This window comes from Cololabis saira, chromosome 4 (assembly GCF_033807715.1).
Source record: "Cololabis saira isolate AMF1-May2022 chromosome 4, fColSai1.1, whole genome shotgun sequence".
In the NCBI taxonomy this organism is placed as follows: Eukaryota; Metazoa; Chordata; class Actinopteri; order Beloniformes; family Belonidae; genus Cololabis; species Cololabis saira.
This window is the reverse complement of record NC_084590.1, coordinates 48549805-48570335: the sequence shown is the minus strand read 5'-3', so window position 1 is coordinate 48570335 and position 20531 is coordinate 48549805. Positions and strand designations below refer to the sequence as shown.

Genomic DNA, 20531 nt, shown 5'->3' with positions numbered 1-20531 from the left:
AGATCTACAGTCAGTACTCGACAGAGCAAAAAACTGTACTCAAGTGAAAGTACTGTTACTTGATAGTAGTTTTGTTTTATTCATTCACTTTCACACATGTGAATTGGTCTCCTGGAGAAGCTATCAAAAGCTTATGGTAGGAGCCAATGAACATACATACAGTAGGCAGGAATACATACATACACTTGCACTTAATACACACATAACACGACAAAACAACATGCACATTATACTAGACTACCACTTACATGCAACGTATCACATTACAAACACTTAACATGAAACATTTTGTGATCCCGGAGTGTACGTTTATGTATATGAGCTTAACAACTGATTCTTTAACTGTCGTTTAAATACGGAGATGGACTGTGACTTTTTAAGGTTGTCATTCAGCTCATTCCAAATCTTCAGAATAATATGACTCAAGTAGAAGTAAAAAGTAGTTTTTGCATGTTTTGTCACATTTACTCAGACTCAAACACACAGAGTTTCTATGAGTTCATGTTTGTTCTAGTTCTGTCTGGTTAAAAAAGAAAAGTACAAAGGCTGGAAATTTTGTGCTACTTGTGCTTAATTAATTTTTTTATTCTGTTATTATTTTATTTATTTTCTTATTTATTAAAGTACTTGAATACTGAGTACTTTAATATAATTTTAATTTAAGCTATTTTTACTTTTTATTATTTTTTATTTTTTATTATTTTTTATTTTTATTATTTTATTGATTTAATTTGCCTGAAGATGATTATTTTGTACTTTTGTCTGTTTGAATGGTTGTGTTAAAAAAATAAATCAGATGTTACTCAACAGTTACTCAGTACTTGAGTAGTTTTTTCACCAAGTACTTTTTTACTTTTACTCAAGTAATTATTTGGATGAATACTTTTTACTTCTACATGAGTCATATTATTCTGAAGTAACAGTACTTTTACTTGAGTACAGTTTCTGGCTCCTCTACCAGCTCTGTCCATGATTGAAGATATTGATTGAAGAAAACATGGTCTTTACCTTTCAGATTCTGTGTCACAAATAAAATTAGAGAAGTTCATTTCAAAATTGTACATGGGATTTATCCTGTTAAGTCGATAATATCAAAACTTGTAGATATTGACGGTATGTGTTCTTTTTGTGGACAGTAAGACGAGAGTATTGTTCATTTGTTTTATGAATGAACCAAAACCTCAGCCTTTTGGGAAGAGGTAGCGTCGTATATATTTAATTTTGTGCATAGAAATTATACCTTCTCTCTGAAAGATTTAGTTACTTTTTATCAAAGTGATGGCCTGAAGAATGTTGACTGTGTCACTAACTCTGTACTTTTGATGGGGAAGTTCCATATTCAGGAACAAGAATGTGCCAAATCATCAATTCATCTGTTTCTCTTTGAGAATGAAAAACCTTATAAAGAATATAAAGAATCATAAATGTAAATCTATACCTGTTTCACCTCAACAATATTAAAGATGGAAATGGAATGTTATACTAATGTAACTCCTCCTTTTGCTATTTGTTGTTATTTCACTGGCATGATATATATATATATATATATATATATATATATATATATATATATATATATATATATATATATATATATATATATATATATATATATATATATTATTAATAATATATATATATATATATATTATTAATAATATATATATATATATATATATATATATATATATATATATATATATATATATATATATATATATTATTAATAATATGATCAGTGAATGGGGGTAGGCCTAAATAAGTTTACACTTCTTCCTGCTCCTTTTTTGGCACATGTAAATCAAGATGGCAAGTTTAAAGAAGGAAATTCTTTGTTTTGTTGTTTTGTTTTCTTAAACTTCTCATGAAGTGTTGTTTTTTTTTTACATGCACAAAAATAAAATAAATCAAATCAAATCAAATCAAATGTGTGTGAGGTCGACAGACAGATATTGCACATTTATTCCCAGTTACGTAACAATTCCGTATTTCAAGGGACGGCTGGCATATTAAATATTAAATATTAAATATGCATGGTTGTTTTTTGATTAAATACGATGGTTGTTGTTTTATTAAAAATGCATGGTTGTTGTTTTATTAAATATGCATGGTTGTTGTTTTATTAAATATGCATGGTTGTTGTTTTATTAAATATGCATGGTTGTTGTTTTATTAAATATGCATGGTTGTTGTTTTATTAAATATGCATGGTTGTTTTTTGATTAAATACAATGGTTGTTGTTTTGGAGCAGATGTTGCTCCAGGACGAGGCTGGAGAAGAAAAACCACAGTACAGATGGGAGGGAATATGTCAAAAATCATAAAGATTGTGCACTTGGTGACAAGTTTTTGATATTTGGCATGATTTGTTTTATAATGAACCTTTGACACGAATAAAAGAATTGAAAAAAAAAAAAAATTAAAAACACACGTATGCATAGCTGCAAACCTGCTCTTGGTATTATTAGTTACTAAAATGTTTGACAAGATAGTTTGTGAGAAAAGAAATTGTACATAGTAGACTCTAAATAGCCGTTCTCTCCAGTAGCGTAGTTAGTTGTATTTGGGTAAATACTGTACTAGCAGGGAATTCATGAAAAGCGTGCACTTGGTGACAAGTTTTTGATATTTGGCATGATGTTAGGTATGGACATAAGGTTTTCAAAAACCACCGCAAACAAATGGTGACGCCCCCTAGTGGCCGGTTTGCAGAAAATTCAAAATGGCTCCTGCCGAAAACACCAAAGGTCAAATCTCAGCTTCTCTTTGTCCTAGATTGTTCTATATTGTCACTTTCTCTACTTTTTTGGTGCTAGGAATTCATTTCTGAGATAAATGTCCTATTTAAAGGTCATGTTGAAGGTCAAACTTAATGTTCAAGGTCATTTTTTGCACAAAAAACTCCATATCTCTAGAATTAAGTCACATTGGCTACAGTAAAAATATTGTGTAGGGCTTTAGACCCCTATTTTCACACCGGAATTAATTTAAAGAGGAATGAGTGTATACATTTTTTTTATTTATTTTTTTTATAAATTTTTTATTTTTTTTATTTATTCATTTATTTATTTTTCTTTTTTTGAATGAGTGTATACATGATCGCGGCATTATTCATTCAGATTTAAAATCAGAATAAACCAGCCACAATTACTTCGGAATTAAGTTTAATTCAGAATGGCCATTTTCATTAGGAATAAGTTGTTTACATGGTCATTTTTACTCATTTTAAATCGGATTTTTTAAATTCTGAATTAAAGAGGAACTAAACTTCCCATGTAAATGAGCTCAGTGACGGCCTGGCGAGCGACAAGGGGGGGAAAGGAAGTGGTTTAGGGAGTAAAACAGTAAAGTTGTAGCTCTACAAAGGTAGAAAACCATTAGGGAGCATTTTTCAACAAAGCAGCAGAAATGGACAGAACGCCGGCTCCTCGGAGCGCCGCCGCGGTTCAAACTCCAAACGTCTGACAGCTTTTCTCGTCCCCGCAGGGTCCCATGAAGAAGGGCATGTCCCGCGTGGACAAACAGATGCGCCGCTTCGGGCCACGCCCTGAAGATCAGCGTGGAAGGAAACCGGATGCCGCTCTGATATTATTGCTATTTTTTTAGAATTTATTCCTTTCCTTTTTTAGTACTTTGTGTGTGACCGCTCCGGGTTTGTTTAACCGGTCCCGGTTTTGTGAAACCGGTCCCGCTAGTCCTCCTCAGGTCCAGCTCCATATTCAGAATGTGAATATCTGCTGTAACTCACCTGGTCGCATCACAATAAAACACTCTGACGTCCAGGACGCCCCGCTCCTTCATTCAGCTGCTGCTGCTGCTTTAGCGTAGCCACCACAACGTCGACTTAATCAGTTCATTATGTCACTCTGTGCTGTTAGCTGTTATTAGCAGGCAACGTGTCCAAGCTGGCATTCGGCTACGTTAACGTCTTCCACCTGACAACGTAGTTTAGCCTGATATGTGACTTCCACAGCCGACAGTTAGCTTCGTTAGCCTTGGTCCTCTCATTGGATGTTTCTGAAACGAACCACTTTTAGCTTCGTTTACGTTCCTAAATCAAAACCTAACGTTAGCAGCTGGTTTATTTCCCATGAATAGTAATAGCATTAGCTTTAGTGTGATTCATTTATTTCATCAGAATTCCCACACAGTACATCCAAGTGATCGCCGTCGTGGCGCTCGAAACCCGGAGACTGTTGGGGGGGCTGATAAGCAAAATTTGGTCAATTGTGCTGAGAGACCAGTTAATCAATTCCATGATTGTAGAGTTTCGGAGGAGTGAAAAAGAAGAGACTCTGAAGACGAGACAGGACAAAAGCAGTAGCAAGGCAGATAGATAAGGGAGAGAGCAGAAAAAGCATCCGCCTTCGCCGAGAGCCGGAAGAAGGAAAAGTCTGTATCTCAGTCAAGAAAGTTAGCAAATGTTAGCCAGGTAATGTTAACCAGCTAATGCTAGTGAGATAATTTCAACCAGCTACTGTTAGCCAGCTTATGTTAGCCAGAGTTAGCAGTTGGCTTCCTTAAGGAACTCTCAAGAAAAGAAATTGGCCCGCTCCGTCATTCAGCTGCTGCTGGAAACACATGGGTGCTTTAGCGTAGCTGCCACAACACCGACTTAATCAGTTCATTATGCAATTCTGTGCTGTTAGCTGGTGCTAGGTGGTGCTAAGCAACGTGTCCAAGCTAGCATTCGGCTACGTTAACGTCTTCAACCTGACGACGTACTTTAGCCTGATGTGTCCTTCATTACTAGCTTTGTTAGCCTTGGTCCGTCCTGGTTGGATGTTTCTGAAACGAACCACTTTTAGCTTCGTTGGCGGTTCGTTTACGTTCCAAAATCAAATCAATAGCTATGTGAGCAGTTAGCTGCATTAGCTTTACTGTGATGAATTTATTTAATAAGTCAGTACCTCAGTCAAGGAAGTTAGCAAATGTTAGCTAGCTTATGTAAGCAAGCTGATGTTAGCCAGCTAATACTAGTGAGCTAATATTAAACAGCTAATCATGGTGAGGTAATTTTTAACAGGCCAATGCTAACCAGCTATTGTTAGCTAGCTAATGTTAGCAAGCTAATGTTATCCAGATAATGTTAGCAAGCTAATGTTATCCAGCTAATGCTAGTGAGCTAACATTAGCCAGCTAATGCTAGTGAGCTAATGTTATCCAGCTAATGCTATTGAGCTAATGTTAACCAGCTAATTTTGGTGAGGTCATTTTAACAGGCCAATGCTAACCAGCTAATAAAAAAAAAGCCAGCGAATGTTAACCGGCTAATTTAATGAGCTAATGTTAGCCAGAGTTAGCAGTTGGCTTCATTAAGGGCTCCTAGAACTCGTAGGTCATTAGCCTACGTTGTCTCAATGTTTGTTCAAAACTAACAAAATGTCTTGGTTGGTTGTTAAACATTTCTGACTGGTATCTAAAATGAAACGTTGCTAACTATCTTTTATTTCTAATTGGTCATTAATGTGTCAGCTCTGCTCACTTTAGTTCCCCAAATTATTTCTTTGTCCAATTAGCAACATTAGCTTTGCTGTGATGAGTTTAGGTTCCATCAGTCTTCGTTTAACGCTAGCAGTAAAACTAAAACGTGCTGAAGAACGATTGATAACTCGTTCTTCAGCCGTCACATCAGAGCTAAGAACGCTAAGTTATAGAATTTATCGGCATGTATATATGTATATATATATATATATATATATATATATATATATATATATATATACACATATATATATATATATACTAATAATTATCTCTTTGGTCATTAAACACTTAAAGGACTTGAACAGAACAAATATGATCAGGTGAGCTGTTTAGTTTCTTCACCTTTGATTCATTAAAGGTTTTATTGATCGGTAAAGCCTCAAAATAAACATTGATCTCAAGTCCATTCCCAGTTTTCCATCTGAAATCAGGATCCGTCCGTCTCCTAGAAAGAACAGTTACTCATCTTTTTAAACATTTCCTCTTTATTCATCAAACTCGGGCAGACAGAAGCTTTTCTGACGGAACCAGCAGGACGTCAACGTTTCTACGTATTTATCACATTCACAGGCAGATCGTGGATCAATGACGTGTCTGAGAACTGAGCAACATCTGGATGTTTTCCTGGATGAAGGAGCGAAGGATTCAGGCTCCTGTTTTCCTACGTTACCATCAGAGGTCGGAGGCCTCCCGGCCAGCAGGGGGCGCCAACAACCGGCATCATGGAGAAATACAGGCAGCCGTTCTCATTTGTTGAGTATTTTACGTGGAGGTCACATGAAGAACTGGAGATCTGAAGCACTTTTCTTGCAAATTTAGGAATTCATCTTTTTTCTTGAAAATGTGCAAATTTATGAGAAGTTTTGAAGTCTGAAAAACAATTTTTTTATTTTTTTTATTTGCAGATTTATGAAAATTTGAATTATTTTTTTAAATATTTTATTAAATTACTTCTTTCAAATGTACACGTTTGTAAAGTCGGATATTGAGACTTTTTTTTTTCCAAATTTCTTTGTAAAATCCCAAATTTTCTAACATCATACGTTTGAGTTTTTTCCAGTAGATTAACACGTTTTAATGTGATGTTTTTCTGGACTTTAGCAAATTTAGGAGGCAGAAAGTCTGAGGTTTATAAAGTTTCTGAAGGTTTTCTTGCAATTTTGTGAGTTTACTGTAAGCATGAAAGTTTTTTGTTTATAAACCCACAATTCTGAGGGTTGTTTTTTTTGTGCAAATGATATGTTTATAAAAGTAATTTTTTTAATTTCAGGTCTATAAACTCAGAAATTGTAAAAAGTCTGACGTTTTGAGTTTCTTTCAAATTTGTGAGTTTAAACCAGAAAGTCAGAAGTTTTTTCCTTGCAATTTAAACACTTTTAAAGTCAGAGATTAAGAATTTCCTTCTCTTATTTTTAAATAAGTGTCTTTGGACTTCACAGCTCCAGCTCTTGTTCACCGATAACGGATCAATACTTCATCTCTGATCATCGCGGAGGGTTTGAACCTCCGTCGATCCTCGTCGATTGGTTGGTTGTTAAACATTTCTGGCTGGTATCTAAAATGAAACGTTGCTAAGTATCTTATTCTCCTAATTTGTCATCACTGTTTCAGCTCTGCTCACTTTAGTTCCCCAAATTATTTTTTTGTGCAATTAGCGATATTAGCTTTACTGTGATGGGTTTAATTTCCATCAGTCTTTGTCTAACGTTAGCGTCCAGCTACACGCAGTAAAACTTAGGCCCCGTTTCCACGTAGCAGGAACGCTGGTGTTTTCATGCGTTTTAGCCGTTCATTTACATGAAAACGAAGCTCAAAGTCACCAAAAATGATAATTTCTGAAAACTCCGGCCAAAGTGGAGATTTTCAAAAACTCAGTTTTCACGTTTGCTTGTAAACGGAGAGAAACTGACATTTAGGCTTCAGAACGTCACATTATGAGACAGAAACGTCACCAGCGTCATGAGTGACACCTGTGGTTACAATTAGTTTGTAACCGTCAATATTTTCTTGTTTTTTAACTGTTTTATATTCTAACGTCACACTTAAAAGTAACTCCACTTCTCTGTCACTCCAAACGAAAGACTCTGGTTCATCTTGGAAGTAACTGGAAGTTACTCGTGTCATTTGTTGATGTTTTTTCCAGGATTCTGATTGGCTAGCATGACTTTATCTTCTCGTTACACTGCCCCCTGTAGGTTTGGCTGCTCATAGCACCGTAACAGATATTTATGCAGGTTCCTGGAAATGATGGTATTTTTCAAAACGTAGAGGGAGAAATATCAGTTTTTGAGAAATTTTGAGAAAAATGATGATATGTCGAGAAAAAAGTCAAAATTTTGTGAAAAAAGTTGAAATGTCGAGAAAAAAGGGGGGATAGGTGGCTGAGAAAAAAGTCAAGATTTTGAGAAAAAAGTCGGATTTTTTTTGAAAAAAGTCGGATTTTTTTTTTAAAAAGTCGAAATTTTGAGAAAAAAGTCGAAATTTTTTAGAAAAAAGTCGAAATTTTGTGAAAAAAGCCAAAATGTTGAGAAGAAAGTCGAGAAAAAAGTAGAATTTTTTTAGAAAAAAGTCGAAATGTCGAGAAAAAAGTCGAAATGTCGAGAAGTAACTCCACTTCTCTGTCACTCCAAACGAAAGACTCTCGTTCATCTTGGAAGTTACCCGGCTATGTGGAAACGTGGCCTGAAACTGTCACATCTGAGCTGTGTCGAGCTAAGAAAGTCTTGTGTTGCCATGGAAACCAGCCGCCCTGCTGCTGCAAACGAAACTACGAGCAGGAAACGAGTCTAGAGAAGGTCAAAGTTGAGTCGAGGCGGCGACGCCTCCGGTCAGTCGGGGGGGGCGTGTCCAGGTGAGGTGGGCGTGTCCAGGTGAGGTGGGCGTGTCCAGGTGAGGTGGGCGGGGCTCAGCAGGTGATTAGCTGGGGTTCATGCATCTGTGGCGACTCCTCTGCAGGGACAGAAACAGGGATTTCAGGTTATTTTTTAGTCTTTTATTTCCTTAACTTCCATTTAAAACGACTGTTCGCTGCCGTACCTGTGCATTGAGAGGGTCCTGTCGAAGGGGGCGTGGCTTCACAACGGAGAGGCGTGGCCTATCTGCCTTTCGGTAGCCCGCTCTTTCCAATCCTGTCGATCCGGGGTGGTTTGAATCGTTGCCGTGGCAACACCTCCGCCTTGCTGCAGAGACAAAGACGAGGAGTTTAAAGACCTGGGAAAGGTGCGGCTCAGGTAGGAAAATAAAATGAAAAATAAATAAGGGACCCTCATCGGCAGCCTTCACCCTTCCTGGTGTAGTGAAGTTTATTAGCCCCTTTTTTTGTGAGTGAAACGATTTTTTAAATATTTGACTCAAACCTGAATTGAATTACTTGCATATTTCTGAATGAAAACAAATTATTATCCAGCAATTCACTTTAATACAAAGTAAGTAAAATGAACTGAATAAAATAAGTATCTTTCTTAAACAGAAACCTGTTCTGCTTAACTTAAAATTGTATAAATTAATATAAAACAATAGAAAGCAGAAACATTCATTCTGTAATAGTGCACATTTTTAGTGCAATAACTAAAGTGTAAACAGAAAGTTTGTAGAAAACTTGTAAACATATTTGTGCCTCAAAGGCCATGACTGTAGGCTTACGGAAGAGAATCAGGGCCATGCAGGAGAAAAATAAAATAATATTTTAGAGGAGGAAGATTTTTTTTTTTCATTATGTACAAGAAAAAAGTTGAAATGTGGAGAAAAACTTAAACATTTCGTGAATAGAGTTGAAATGTTGAGAGAAAAAAGGCAAAATTTTGACTTTATTCACGAAATTTCAACTTTTTTTCTCGAAACTGTATTTCAACATTAATCTCGACATTTAAACTTTTTTCTCGACATTTCAACTTTTTTCTCGAAGTGCACAATAAAAAAAGTCTTCCCCTCTCAAATATTTTTTCTCCTGCATGGCCCTAATACTCTTCCATAGTAGGCTACAGTTGTAGTAAAACAAAAAAAATAACTTTTTACATTTTCCATCGGCATTTTAAGACTATTTTCTGACTCTCACAGTAATACAGGACAAAGCGCGTCCCGTTTCAGCTCAATACAGGACTTTAGTTTATAAATACGGGACTGTTTTTGGAGGGACGGTTGGAACCCCAGCCTCAGCCGTCACCTCTGCCTGGCTGAAACCCGTCTGGTCTCCATGGAGCTGATTCCCAGCCGGTCCAGCGGCGCGTTGTTGCCGGGGAAACCCCTCCTCCTCTTGGGCTCCATGACATCGTTGGCCATCCTGATCGTCTCGTCCCATTGGACGAGCTTGGCCGTCGGCTCGTGTCCCGGTTTCAGCAGTCCTGGGTGGAGCCAGGGAGCCTTGGGAGACCCGGACACGGGCCGGTCTAAACGCTGCAACACAAGGACCAGTTCAGTAAACACGGGCCGGTCTAAACGCTGCAACACAATGACCAGTTCAGTAAACACGGGCCGGTCTAAACGCTGCAACACAAGGACCAGTTCAGTAAACACGGGCCGGTCTAAACGCTGCAACACAAGGACCAGTTCAGTAAACACGGGCCGGTCTAAACGCTGCAACACAATGACCAGTTCAGTAAACACGGGCCGGTCTAAACGCTGCAACACAAGGACCAGTTCAGTAAACACGGGCCGGTCTAAACGCTGCAACACAATGACCAGTTCAGTAAACACGGGCCGGTCTAAACGCTGCAACACAAGGACCAGTTCAGTAAACACGGGCCGGTCTAAACGCTGCAACACAAGGACCAGTTCAGTAAACACGGGCCGGTCTAAACGCTGCAACACAACGACCAGTTCAGTAAACACGGGCCGGTCTAAACGCTGCAACACAATGACCAGTTCAGTAAACATGGGCCGGTCTAAACGCTGCAACACAATGACCAGTTCAGGTAAATCTATAGGATTAACCTTGGACTGTGTTCGGGTCAAAATTACCTCATTCTCCTTCCTTCCTTCCTTCCTTCCTTCCTTCCTTCCTTCCTTCCTTCCTTCCTTCCTTCCTTCCTTCCTTCCTTCCTTCCTTCCTTCCTTCCTTCCTTCCTTCCTTCCTTCTTTCCTTCTTTTCATTCTTCCTTCCTTCCTTCCTCCTTCCTTCCTTCCTGCCTTCCTTCCTTCCTTCCTTCCTTCCTTCCTTCCTTCCTTCTTTTCTTCCTTCCTTCCTTCCTTCCTTCCTTCCATCCTTCTTTTCTCCCTTCCTTCCTTCTTTCTTTCCTTCTTTCCTCCCTTCCTTCCTTCCTTCCTTCCTTCCTTCCATCCTTCCTTCCTTCCTTCCTTCCTTCCTTCCTTCCTTCTTTTCTCCTTTCCTCCCTTCCTTCCTTCCTTCCATCCTTCCTTCCTTCCTTCCTTCCTTCCTTCCTTCCTTCCTTCCTTCCTTCCTTCCTTCCTTCCTTCCTTCCTTCCTTCCTTCCTTCCTTCCTTCCTTCCTTCCTTCTTTCCTCCCTTCCTCCCTTCCTCCTTCCTTGACCCGAAGACAGCACAAGGGTTAATAAAAGGTGAGTTGGTTATGTACAGAAATGGGCTTCAGCTGCGTGCAATGTACACTGAGTCGGAATGACCAGGGCAACTGTTGGGATATCGGACCATGTGGCAAGTTCTTCAACAGAAACATAGACTTGGCGTTATATTATATTAAATTATGTCACAGCTGAGGGGCGTCTTCGGCCCGACGCAAAGTGATGAACTTCCGGGTCAAATGTTCATTCGTCCAATCAGTGACGAGTCATGTCGCTCGAAGGGTCCTACCCTTTCCGTTTTGGTTAGTGTGTTGGGTTTTCACTTTTGCCGTTGTGTTTTTCAATTTGTCGTTGTGTTTTTTAATTTGTCGTTGTGTTTTTCAATTTGTCGATGTTTTTTGCACTTCCAGGCCACCGTATGTGGGACTTTGAGATCTTTCAACCCAAATCACACACAATACCAACATTTCACAGCTAAATGAGCCAATCGTAAAACAACAATACTGAACTCTCCGACCGCTTCCCTCCTGAGGTTCTCATGATGCTGATGAAGCTTTCTGCCTCTTCTCTTCATGTTTTAAGAGGAAGTCTCCACACAGAAAACATTGACCTCAGCAGGCCCCGCTGCTCCGTCTCCACCTCATCGATTGTTTTCTCACGACGGACCTCCGTGCTGAGAACCGGCCCTCGCACTCGGGGCCCAACAGCAGGCGGCTCCTGACTTTTCCGTCTGCCCGAGGCCTCTGAAGTCTCGGGCGGATCGTGTATCATCCAGACTAAACATGAAACAGATGGGGCTTCCTCCACCGCAGCATCGCGCCACTCGATGTCAGCGCCGGGGCCCCGGAGGGCGGCGCTGCTTATTCTGAGGGTGTTTCCCATCAGTCCGTGTTTATAGAGGGAATGCACATGACATCACAGATGCGACTTCACGGCGGGTTACTTCCACTGAGTGGCAGCGTAGACTTTCAGATTGAGCAACTGGAAAACATCTAAAATGGGAAAGAAGTGTTGTGCGATCAACTGTACTGTACAGTATAGATTTAGCAAGAAATCGGAGTTATCGTTTTGCAGACTGCCGAAAAATAAGCTTAAGAGAGACAAATGGATCGCTGCAATTCACAGAAACAACTGGATTCCAGGCACGGAAACATGGATTTGTGGTTCCCATTTTGTATCAGGTAATGTTGGATTTTAGGGTAGCTAACGTTAAATGGTCAAATCATAAAGTCCGGTGTCCTCATCACTTTAATTTCTACAACAAATCCTGCCTTGAAGTCGGACCAAGCGTCAAGACTTTTGTAAGCCTTCAAGCTTTGCTTCGTGTATTTCCCCAACGTAGAAATTAAGTACATATAAATATCAGGAAACTGGATTCATGGCTAAATATTAATGTCCATGGACCACTGGTTCTTGGTAACTGTACCAAATATTAATGTCCATGGACCACTGGTTCTTGGTAACTGTACCAAATATTAATGTCCATGGACCACTGGTTCTTGGTAACTGTACCAAATATTAATGTCCATGGACCACTGGTTCTTGGTAACTGTACCAAATATTAATGTCCATGAACCACTGGTTCTTGGTAACTGTACCAAATATTAATGTCCATGGACCACTGGTTCTTGGTAACTGTACCAAATATTAATGTCCATGGACCACTGGTTCTTGGTAACTGTACCAAATATTAATGTCCATGGACCACTGGTTCTTGGGGCAACTGTACCAAATATTAATGTCCATGGACCACTGGTTCTTGGTAACTATACCAAATATTAATGTCCATGGACCACTGGTTCTTGGTAACTGTACCAAATATTAATGTCCATGGACCACTGGTTCTTGGTAACTGTACCAAATATTAACGTCCATGGACCACTGGTTCTTGGGGTAACTGTACGGGTCACTGTCAAGTCCAACTGCTGTTAATTTAAGCTGATAATCGGCTGTTATCCCGTCTTCTTCACTAGTTGCAGCTGTTTTTGCCACTCAGTGCGAGTAAGGGGGCGTGGTGCAGTGGGGAAGTGACGTCAATGCATACCCTCTATAGAATAGATGCTGTTCTAGCTATGACACTGCCTCCAGTGGAGACATTTGTCCGTTGCAAGGACGTCTCTTCCACTTGAAAACAGTTTCGGTTTTTCTTGGACTTGTGTTTAGGACACCGGTTTCCCAGATAAAGGTTGATGTTTGTGTCTGTGACCTGTAAATGTCCTTGGAGCTGGAGTTACAGATGCTGGTGAGGTTCTGACCTGAGCAGGACGCTGCTGGAGTCTGAATCCGTGGGCGGCGCCAAGCAGCAGGCCGATGGACACCAGAGCAAAGAGAAGATGGCTGCAGGACTGCATCTGAAAAATCAATGTCATCAAATCAGAGCAAAGCTTCCACCGGCCAACGGTTTGTGAGGACGTATGCCGACTTCTGCAGACTGTTTTCTAACAAATACATTTGTTCAAGTAGTTGTACTACTTCATTGTACATTACTTTATTCTTCTATATATTGAATTAGATTGTTTAATCATTTGGTTCCTTTTCTTACAGGAATATTTAAAGGTACCAAAATGCATCACTTTGAAAGCACACAGAAACGTCCTGGCCTCATGTAGCGGAACATGTTGGTGAACTCTTTGACCCAGTCAACATCGCATTAGTGAACTAACCCATAGACTTGGCAGTTTTCTAAAATCCTGCATGGCTCTAAGGGGCGAACTGAAGCGGAAAATCGACCTAAATTAGTACACATACTAGAAAATGTACTCGCACACAAAACTGAGAGAGGACGCTAGCACTGTCTGGTCACCGCTTCTTCAATTACATCCCAAAAGTTCAGTTAATGGCTGAAATTTCAACCACTGGACACTTTGTGATTTCATTGTTTTTTGTGGCTGTCTCACTGGCAAACACTAAGCTGTCTTCAGTTGGCATCACCCTGGACCCTCGCGACATCGTCCTGAACAGTTGGCACATCGCCCTGGATGCATACATGCAACTTAACTGCCTACACTCGCCACATCGTCCTAGACACTCGCGACAACGCCCTGGACACTCGCAACATCACCTTGGACACTCACAACATCACCTTGGGCACTCACAACATCACCTTGGGCACTCACAACACCGTCTTGGACACTCGCAACATCGCCTTGGACACTCACAACACCGCCTTGTACATTCTCGACATCGTCCTAGACACTCGCAGCATCGCTTTGGACACTCGCGACATTGCCCTGGACACTCGCAACATCACCTTGGGCACTCACAACATCACCTTGGGCACTCACAACACCGCCTTGGACACTCGCAACATGGCCCCAGACACTTGCGACATTGTCCTAGACACTCGCAACCTGGTCCTAGACACTCGCAACACACCCTTGGACACTCACAACACCGTCTTGGACACTCGCAACATCGCCTTGGACACTCACAACACCGCCTTGTACATTCTCGACATCGTCCTAGACACTCGCAGCATCGCTTTGGACACTCGCGACATTGCCCTGGACACTCACGACATTGCCCTGGACACTCGCGACATTGCCCTGGACACTCACGACATCGTCCTAGGCACTCGGGACATCATCCTAGGCACTCGGGACATCGTCCTAGACACTCTCGACATCGTCCTAGACCAGGGGTGGGCAATCCTGATCCTCGAGGGCCGGTGTCCCTGCAGGTTTTAGATGTTTCCCTGCTTCATTGTACCATGATACAAGTGACTGTGTCATCAACAGAACTATCCAGACTTTGATGACAAGCTGATGACGATGATTAATTAGAATCAGTTGTGTTAAAGCAGAGAAACATCTAAAACATGCAGGACACCGGCCCTCGAGGACCAGGATTGCCCACCCCTGTCCTAGACACTCTCGACATCGTCCTAGACACTCGCAACACTGTCCTAGACACTAGTGACATCGCCCCGGACACTAGCGACATTGCCCCGGACACTCGCAACACCGCCTTGGACACTTGCAAAATTGCCCTCGATGTACACTTGCTACATCTCCCTGGACACTCGCCAAATTACCCTGGACGCACTTGACCTTGTCCTGGACTCTCATCACATCGTCCTGGACACTCGTGACATCTCCCTGGAGACTCAAAACATCGCCTTGCCAACTTGCAACATTGCCCTGGACACTCCAGAATTTCCCTGCAGATTCCCAACATCAACTTGGACACTTGTGTCATCGCCCTGGACATTCCCAACATCGCCCAGTTACCTTGATTTAAGGTATTCCCACCATACAGCTTTTGAACTGTATGGTGGGAATTTGGACATTTATGTCCAGGACTGTAGCGTCTTAGTGAGCCATCAGCTAGCCCCTTAGAAGCTGACATTGGCTGCTACGTTCTTTCAGCTAACTTTTGACTGTTTCAGCCATCTGTTTTTTTTCAGGGCCCCAGTATCCTTCACAACCTGCTTCTCCGTTCTGTCGTCCTCTGGACTGTTCTGCCTGGACTTGCGGTTATTTATCTCTGGGCTTCCAGCCTGTGGTTGATGGTCGGTTCCAGGCTGACTCTGAACCCGTGCAGATCCGTTCTCCTGCCAGTAAACTGGTGGTGGTTAGTTGTGACTTTGGTGAATATCTGGACTCGTCTCCCGAGCGACTCCGACTAGCGTTTGTACTAGTGATCCCACATGGACTAGTTGATGCACTAGTAAACAAATGTGGTTTAGTTGTCCTACCAGAGAAGATACAGGGATTAAATGTGGTTCTAGGGTGTCTTATGGCCCTTTTCCACTAGTACCTACTCAGCTCGCTTCTACCCGCCACGCCCCCGTCTTGCACTTTTCCACTAGGGGCTGAGGTGGGTAGAGCCGTGCCAAGCAGATACTTTTTCTGTAACCATTCTGTCGAGGTTCTAACCGGGCTGAGCCGGCACTATTTCTGACGTCACCACCCTCCACGCCACTGATTGGTCGGGGGGCGGGGCCTTCAGACGTTTGAATCAGGAAGCGGGAGTCAGCGCGAGAGTGACTCGCAGCTCGCAGCGATTTTATTTTAGAGCGCAAAAGTCTGTTTGGTGATCCAACTCTGAGGTGCAGATGTTCATAAACCTGGTGGCTGTCGAGAGAATTAAAAAAGGGATGTAGACGGGCTGTTTTACTCTCAGCCGCTCGCGGCTCCAGCTGATTTCTCATCTGCACCGACACGAACAAAGGGGTTGTGCAATCGAGTACATTACAGCAGCTTTGCTCAAACCCGCCCACTTCTCACCTGGCTGTGGAAAAACAATCGAGAACAAAACGGGTGGAGCCGGGACGAGGCAAGTCGGGCTGAGTAGGTGCTAGTGGAAAAGCGCCAATAGTGACCCTACTCACACTAGTACTCATGAACGTGGATCAGAAGTTATTGCAGTGATTATTTATGTTGCTTGTATTTATCACTTGCTTAGATATTTTAGTTTGATGTAGAAAACGTTTCAACGCACTCAAGTCGTGAAAAACCCAAAAACAAATGGTTCTGTGTGCATTAATCCTACAGTACTGTAAACTGGGGTTTCAAGGCCTCAGATCATGTGATCTGTTTTTATAGGGTCCGAGTGTGATTAAAAGTGTTCATATTTGACTGAATAACGCAGTTCCGACCAGGAAAGTGTTTGTTTTAAGCAGATTAAAATCTGAAGCGCTAAAAACACCCTCAAGGGTTTTAACTCCATGTTGCTGGAGTTTTGCAAAATAAAAGCCCCAAAACGGTCCTGAATGCAGCGCTCCAGTTTTAGCTCGGCTGATCTGAGCGGTGCAGCAACATCTTCTAATTTTAGTGTTTTCCATCCCTGCTAATAAACGCCTTTTGACCGTCACTCGTATGTCTGCTGACGTTCACACTCCTGCATTCCTCTCACACACACACACACACACACACACACACACACACACACACACACACACACACACACACACACACACACACACAGTAAAACACACACTCAAATTTTTCCATTCATAAGAATACCCCAGAAAACACACCTGATCACATTTCTGCTCCTTTGTTTTTTTCTGGAGTTTAATTTCACAAATATTAACATGTTCCAGAATGACTTAACTTTAAAACCATCATGTTGTACATTTTCTCTTATTTGTTCTTTGTATTGCACCAATCACCACAACAAATGTTTTTAAACTGAGCAGAACAGCTCCAGATCAAATATAAATTCCACAAATCAGGAATTGGATGAAAGAAGTCATGCAAAAGGTAATTTTATATGAAAGAACTCATATATGTGTGTGTGTGTGTGTGTGTGTGTGTGTGTGTGTGTGTGTGTGTGTGTGTGTGTGTGTGTGTGTATATATATATATATATATAAATCTGCAGGAAGTCCTCAAAAAAAATCAGCAAAGACAATTGAACACAAGAACAAATAAGTTGACGACACACTAAGAACAGATTGCTGACTTGTTGGAAGAAAGTCTAAACAGCAGAAACAAAGGACATGCTCTTATTTTGGTTGGAGTTTAAAGTTTTAAAACCAGTCGATTTAAAGGTGAATATTTGAGGTCATACCTTGGACGTGAAGCCGGCTCGTCCTCGTCTCTGTGTCTCCGTGTTTCTGTGTTTCTGTCCTGCACCTTCACATCTGGTTTTATAACAGCAGCCCTGGAACCTGCTGTCCAATCAGGAGCCTCCCCTGTGCTGACATCACTGCTGACATCACTGCTGACATCACTGCCCCTCTCAGCGGGACGCCCCTCACCCCTTCATCAGCCCCTCATCCCTCCATCAGCCCCTCATCCCTTCATCATCAGCCCCTCATCCCTCCATCAGCCCCTCATCCCTTCATCAGCCCCTCATCCCTTCATCAGCCCCTCATCCCTTCATCATCAGCCCCTCATCCCTCCATCAGCCCCTCATCCCTTCATCATCCCTTCATCAGCCTCTCATCAGTTCATCAGCATGACGCCCCTCATCCCTTCATCAGCGTGACGCCCCTCATCCCTTCATCAGGGGGACGCCCCTCATCCCTTCATCAGCCTCTCATCCCTTCATCAGCCTCTCATCCCTTCATCATCCCTTCATCAGCCTCTCATCAGTTCATCAGCATGACGCCCCTCATCCCTTCATCAGCGTGACGCCCCTCATCCCTTCATCAGGGGGACGCCCCTCATCCCTTCATCAGCCTCTCATCCCTTCATCAGCCTCTCATCCCTTCATCAGCGGGTCCATCTCCTGAGGGTGAATGAGGGTGAATCCCGCCTGGGCTCCTCCTGGACGTCGGCTCTTTAAACAAACAGACTTCCCAACGGGGGGCCGGGAGGGCCGGGAGGGGAGCATGGACACCCTGAGGGGCCGGGAGGGGAGCATGGACACCCTGAGGGGCCGGGAGGGGAGCATGGACACCCTGAGGGACGAGTCCTCATGTTTCCTCCGACTCCCCACGTCCCGCCGAGGCTCCTGTAGCATCACAAGGACGTTGAAAAGTCCACAAAAACACAACAAAATCCTGACCCATATCAGAGTCAATCAAGTCCTCTACTGGGAATCCAAGAGACCCGAGTCCCTGGACCGCCCTTTCACAATAAGAGCAGATGAATCTGGATTCTCATCTTGGAAAACTCCATAAGACTTTTAAATAAACAGAACCCATTCCCTGTCTACCCTCGACAACGACTGCCTACAGTACTGCAAGCAGAGTTTTAGTTTTTAGCCTAGTGTCCTTATATTTTAGTATTTATAGTTTTTCATGTAGTGTTTTCATTTTTTTTATTGCTTGCTTTGAGCCAGTGGCAACGAAATTTTGTTCCACTTGTTCTTGGTTAGACAATAAAGTGAACTTTGAACATTGAACCTGATCCGAGAGCAGGAGGCTGAAGAAGACGGGGACTGATGTCACCGGGTCATTGACTACGTTTACATCCAGTCAAAATTCGGCTTATTGCTAATATTCCGGTTACTGAAACATTGGGAATATTCTGTATACATGGTGATTAATCATTCAGGATATCTGGATCAAACCAGCGACGCACGGAGAATGTGATGACGCAATTCCCGTCATTTCCGCTTCTTCTTCCTGGATCCAAATTCAAAACAAATGCTGCTTCAACTTTTCTCTCTCCTTCTTGTAAATCTTCTATCCTAGGGAAGGAAGGAAGGAAGGAAGGAAGGAAGGAAGGAAGGAAGGAAGGAAGGAAGGAAGGAAGGAAGGAAGGAAGGAAGGAAGGAAGGAAGGAAGGAAGGAAGGAAGGAAGGAAGGAAGGAAGGAAGGAAGGAAGGAAGGAAGGAATTCCCTTCATTTCCACTTCTTCTTCCTGTATCCAAATTCAAAACAAATGCTGCTTCAACTTTTCTCTCTCCTTCTTGTAAATCTTCTATCCCGGTACTTTCTACCGTCTACAAATGCAGAAATGTTCATATCCTTCATTACATTTATGAAGTGATTAGTCTCCTCCTGGTCTTGGTTTCTCCGTGTTTAGAAGAACTTGCTGGACTCAAAAGACCAGGATTCCTTGTGAACAGAGCATGTGCAGAAAACAGATTCATGTTCCGTTTGATGGGGATATTCCTTTTGGTGTTTACATGACCCAATATTCAGGTTTTAAAAGGAGTAACCCAGGGCTCATATTCGGGTTTTTAAAAACCCGAATATGAGCAAATTCTGGTTATTCAAAGGGATTATTGGTGTTTACAGGGCCGTGCAAAACCGGGTTATTGCTAATATTCAGGTTTTAAAAGGGTTATTGATGCATGGAAACGCAGTCAGAGAGGTTCTGACGGACAGCTGATGCTCTGGTCCAATAAAGAAGGGGAGGGGGGACGTCCTTGCCTGGTTCCTGCCTTGCCTGGACCAAGCTGCATTGTTCAGGGTTAGACTTGTAGTTCTCAAAACCGGTCTCAAGACCACTTTTCTGTGGTCCTGGTCTTGTGTCTCTGGGTCTCTCCAGGTCTCGGACTCGGATAACTGAGATGCTGTTGCCACCAAGGTGACAGAATCTGGTGATCAGCAGTTCTTAAGTGTAATCTGATAACTTTAATGGTAAATAATGTAATTTCAAGTTGATAATTGTATCTTTAATATCTAAAATTCAGGTTTCATCTCCAAATTCAGTCCAATTTAAATCAGTAACATTTACTATTCCTGACTTTTCTGAGGTGGAGGGGGGTGTTGGAGCTGGTTATTCTGCTAGAGGACTTTGGGACTAGTTAGTCGTCGTGTCAATCCTTAAAAGCTCTGGAGTCAATCCTCCAATAGTGTAGAAATAGCGGTAGTGCAGTCGCCACACAGATCTGATCTCAGCTGATGGATGGAAACATTTATAGTGAGTTCAACATCATCATCCACTTCTCTGTGTTATTGAGCTGCAGTTGAAAACAAGCTCATATGGAAACTAGAACCAGGATGATGGAATAATCACGCAGGATCAGGACAGAACTAGGTTTGGTCCTGGTCTGGAGCTGAACTAGTCTTGGTCTTGGTGCTCTAGTTTGAGTAACGATTTAGAAACGGTCGTATATTTAAAGTTGCATTAGTTATAATTTAGTTTTAAGCTACTTTCACATAGAACGCGGCAACACCGCCAGGGTGGCGCAGACTCGGCGCAGACTCGGCGCAGACTCGGCGCAG

General features: G+C 42.0%; 1 protein-coding gene across 1 annotated transcript; it reads right to left on the bottom strand.

Moving 5' to 3' along the window:
* Positions 1-8530: 8530 nt before the first annotated feature.
* On the bottom strand, positions 8531-13910 carry ostn (osteocrin). Its single transcript, XM_061720598.1, has 4 exons — positions 13893-13910; positions 13217-13312; positions 9650-9879; positions 8531-8666 (listed from the first exon to the last, which is right to left on the bottom strand). The coding sequence occupies exons 1-4, from the start codon at positions 13908-13910 to the stop codon at positions 8582-8584; spliced, it is 429 nt and encodes a 142-aa protein (XP_061576582.1). The 3' UTR covers positions 8531-8581.
* Positions 13911-20531: the final 6621 nt, after the last annotated feature.

Excerpts from the sequence above, each read along its gene's own strand:
- ostn (XM_061720598.1), bottom strand. Across the intron at positions 9,880-13,216 it reads TCCAGCAGCGTCCTGCTCAG|CGTTTAGACCGGCCCGTGTC; the intron begins GTCAGAACCTCA and ends CTTGTGTTGCAG. Across the intron at positions 8,667-9,649 it reads CGGGTTTCAGCCAGGCAGAG|CAAGGCGGAGGTGTTGCCAC; the intron begins GTGACGGCTGAG and ends TTGTCTCTGCAG.